We start from the raw sequence: 4,076 nt of genomic DNA, 5'->3' as shown, positions 1-4,076 counted from the left end.
TCAACAGTAGCGCAATTGTTGTTTTTGCCTTTTTTGCCAACCAGGTTGACTTGGTTCTAATAAAAACAAATGCTATACACCAAAACAAAAATGTACACTATACACCACAAATACTAGAAACTATGCATATTTTTGTGCACAGAGGCCCATCTTTGGTAAATTAACAAAATCAGCACTGTAAGATACACTTTCAGAATCGGGCTCAACATATCGATCATACAGGTTGGAAGATCTTTGTTTTCAGCACACCAAATGCCTTTCTGTTTAAGTAGCTGCATAATTAAATCTGCTATGACAGATGGCATCTAATGATTTTCTTTTAGAAATGCAAAATGATTGAAAGTGCAAAACCTGTGTAATTTTTCTCTAAGCCATTTAAAGTTGTAATACCTTGTTTTATAGAAATATACTGTGTTAATATTTTTTAATATTGCATTTTATCTTCTCATATAGGTCTTTGTGAAAAGATTCCAGGAATGAAACGGTTAAACCCACTGGGACTTCAAGATGATAAAATTCCTCCTAAGTCTCCAAGACCGAGGAGAAGCATATGGCTTTCGAGAAGCCAATCGGACATTTTTTCCAGGAAGCCTGGCCACAAGATCAACGTCCATGATCCCTACTACAACCCTACAAGAGGTGGAATTGCTGGACGAAAGATTAATCCTTTCAATGCACGTGAGGATCTCAAGGGTGGTAAGGTTAAATTTTTTGATATGCCAAGCAAGTCTGTCATCTCACTGGTCTTTGACTTAAACTCTCCTCAGAGTGGAGTGGTTTCTTCCCAGCCTCAGTTTCGACATGCCAGTGCTATGACAGGAACCAGTGGAGGATTTGATTGTTGGCAGGATGCTTCCCAGCTTCCTGGACGTCGATGCCGCTCTCTTCCTGTCTCACCTGAGCTTCCCCTGAAAGACTTCTTTGGTCAAGGAGGTTGGTCCAGCAGTTCTACTAAACGTGATGCTATGCAGTTTAATAATGACACACGACAGAAGGCACAAAGTATTACTAGAAAATATTCAGTAGTTGAAATTCCACCTTTTCGTCCTAAATTAAAGCCAAATGAGGATGAGGATGAAGATGATGATGAGGAGGAGGAGGTGGTGGCACGTAGGTGGTCTCTTAAGCCGCATCTGTCAGCTTCTTTTCCTTCCCTTGATTGTGTAAATGAAGCAATGGATTGTACTGAAAGTCAGTGGTTGCTGGATGAAACAGCAAATGATGCTGAAGTATTCAGTGCTACCACTGATGAATCAAGTGCTTTTACACATTTTGAAAATCCTGAAAACAAGGTGAACAGTAACCTTGTTTCCATTTATGAAGACATGGAGGCACAGAATGAAGAAGACATGTTGAGTGATGCGTCCACTGTTGTTGTCTCAGAGCCTTTTTATCCAATAACAGCCACCGCTCTTGAGACGGAGTCGACAACAGCAGCCAGCACAGTTAAGCCATCCTTCAGCCTCAGCATTTCTGTGGAGGCTAAAAATGACTGTGATCCTTTTCTGTCTACTGAGGAAGACTATGGTCCCATTGTGCTGGCGCCCTGTGTGACTTCAGGACATCGGGACATTCAGTCGAAATGTGACATCTGAAGAATGAGTTTAAGGCTTTTGATTTTCCTACAGCCATCACAGTTTAAAAAAAAGGAAAAAAAAGTTGCTTCCAACTTGCTTAACACGTATTTTCTTTAATTTAACCATTGGAATTATAAATATTTAATATATACTGTAAAAATGTTTTGAAGTATTGTTTCCTGGCTTAGAGGTCAAGTAAACTTAATAGAGCATTCATAATTTATAAATAAGTCTAGAATGACAGAGGTTTATATATTTCCATGAACACATGCAGGCTAATGTGTAGTCACATTGGTCTTCTTTGGTTTAGACTGTACTTATTTTTGGAATGCACCGAAACACTTTATAGTGCCATTTTTGTGCCACAGCTCTAATTTAATAGATCTTAATGTTGATGGGGGGTTGTCTGAGACTGGTGAAGCTGTGCGCATACTTTAATGAATTTGGTTTTAGTCAGGCCTTTTACGATGATCCATCTTCACATTTGATAGGTTCCATGTGCTCTCTGGCCTAGTGTACCATTTGATTGCCATCTTCCATTTTTTTATTTTTAAGCTCCCGCTTTAGGAAAAATAGTGTTGATTTCATTTGTACAATTTTCCGCATCATTAATCAGGTTTTTATTTTATTATTATTTTTTTAATAGTTTTGTCTCTGTACGATGTAAGCTGTTCTTCTGATTTCTAGCCTGTTGTGTTTCATTTGGTGCACCTGCAGTATCGGGTCACTTTAGAGAGGTAATTACAGTCAGTATTTCATCAGGGTGCTACTTTTTTGCCAGTGAAATCGTTTTGAATGCCCTGAAGGATGTGCTTGAGTGATTTCTAATGATATGAGTGTGGGTGGAATAACATGATCATGCTGCACTATTCTGCTTCAAAGTATTTTATTTTTTTCCTATTAAAGTGTCATACATATTGGCACAGCAAACCTGGGAAATTTTAAATTTGCCGTGCTTATTAAAAAAAAATTAAAAAATAAATAAAAAGCTATTGAAATCATTCCTTCTCTTCAGTGAGACGTCACAAATGTAGGATTTGCAGGCACAGAATGCACAAGTGGTCTTTGATCTGCCAGCATGCCACTGGCACATAATGGATCGCTGTTTCTGGACTCTGGTCATTTGCAATGTTATTTCAGAAACTTTCACTACTAATCTTTTGCACATGACTTTACTTCTCGTCTTTAACTCAAAGAACACATTTATACGTTGATGGTTTTATACTCATTTTTGCTTTACAAGTCTAGTGAGGCCTTTCTCTCAATCCATGGAAGTCTGATACAGAATTTTCCTGCTGTCTGATTAAAATTGCACGCTGATGATCCTAAATATACATTCATCTAAATGAAACGCTATTCTGTATTTGAGCAGTATTTCAAACATTTCATATTACAGTGACGGAATTCATTATTATAACCACTGAGGCTGTCTGAAGGACTTTACTGCACTCAGTATTATTGAAGTTAATTGCAGATTTCCCATCAACAGTGTTAATTTTAGGCTTCAGTTATTGCCAAGCTTTTATTTCTGGCTGACTTGCATTGCAAAAAGAAACATTAATTTAAAAGAAATACAAGTGCAATTGCAGAAAAAGGGGCGACACTGCCACAATGGCCATTACGCCACCAACGATGTGAATTAGTAGCACAAATGAAAAGAATCCTAGTGAGCAGCCTCCTGAGCCTCCTTGGCGTGTCTCGAGACCACCTTTTATGTAGGGAATTTGAAAAGCCAAACACGGTCTTACTGATGCCAGTCGGGACATAATCTTACAACACCCGCTTTCATTGATGTCCATCTTTTGTTTTACATGTTCATCATCTGTCTGGTGTCCATATCGATGTGCTTTAATATCGGAATTGGACGGAATCATTTGATGTGGATGTTAACACTAATGTGTCAAGTGTCCCCAGCGACAGACCGACTAGTCTACTCCTTTACTGATTTCTCAGATTATTTTAGGTTATTTAACAATTGGCATCCTAGTAGCACAATCAGAACCTGACCATGTTTCTCCAGTAATTCCTTCTAATTGGGTGGGTTGTTGTTCGCTGCGAGTAGACGGCTGTTCTCCAGAGCAGGTGGTGATACGCACAGCGCTGGGCGCGCAGTTTTGTGCCAATATATAGTAAGTACATGCTTAGCCTCTCCAAAAACTACTAATAAAAACATAACGCCAATCAGACGGCAGCCGCCACACTTGAATCTCTCCATTATGCCCCTCATTTATTGACAAGCAGCTTTACTGTCACTACATTTCTATGCAATAAAAAAACAAAACAGCAAAGGTTTGATTGGTTATTTATGAAGGAATTTCTCTGTCTTAATTTTTTTGTATATAGCTTTTAGATAACGTTGATGTTGCTTGTTTTTGTAAACTGTTAATAAAAAAAACCCCGTAAATGCCCTTTTTATTCTGTTTTTTATGTGTTGCTTCTAAATAATAAAGTTTTAATGACAAGGCAGGACAACCTTAGTGTTTTACATGTACACTTACT

At 38.2% G+C, this 4,076-nt stretch overlaps 1 protein-coding gene across 1 annotated transcript; it reads left to right on the top strand.

The window, feature by feature from the left end:
* Positions 1 to 430: 430 nt before the first annotated feature.
* On the top strand, positions 431 to 3,853 carry LOC120521455 (dual specificity testis-specific protein kinase 2-like). Its single transcript, XM_039743054.1, has one exon. It carries the CDS (start codon positions 477 to 479, stop codon positions 1,593 to 1,595), a length of 1,119 nt encoding a protein of 372 aa, XP_039598988.1. The 5' UTR covers positions 431 to 476; the 3' UTR covers positions 1,596 to 3,853.
* The last annotated feature ends 223 nt before the right edge of the window (positions 3,854 to 4,076 follow it).

Source organism: Polypterus senegalus, unplaced genomic scaffold (assembly GCF_016835505.1).
Source record: "Polypterus senegalus isolate Bchr_013 unplaced genomic scaffold, ASM1683550v1 scaffold_7977, whole genome shotgun sequence".
Taxonomy (NCBI): Eukaryota; Metazoa; Chordata; class Cladistia; order Polypteriformes; family Polypteridae; genus Polypterus; species Polypterus senegalus.
The sequence above is the reverse complement of the archived record's forward strand: the minus strand, read 5'-3'. Positions and strand labels throughout refer to the sequence as shown.

What these genes read in the sequence shown, in the direction of transcription:
- LOC120521455 (XM_039743054.1), top strand. Translation starts at nt 477, where the DNA reads ATGAAACGGTTAAACCCACTGGGACTTCAAGATGATAAAATTCCTCCT.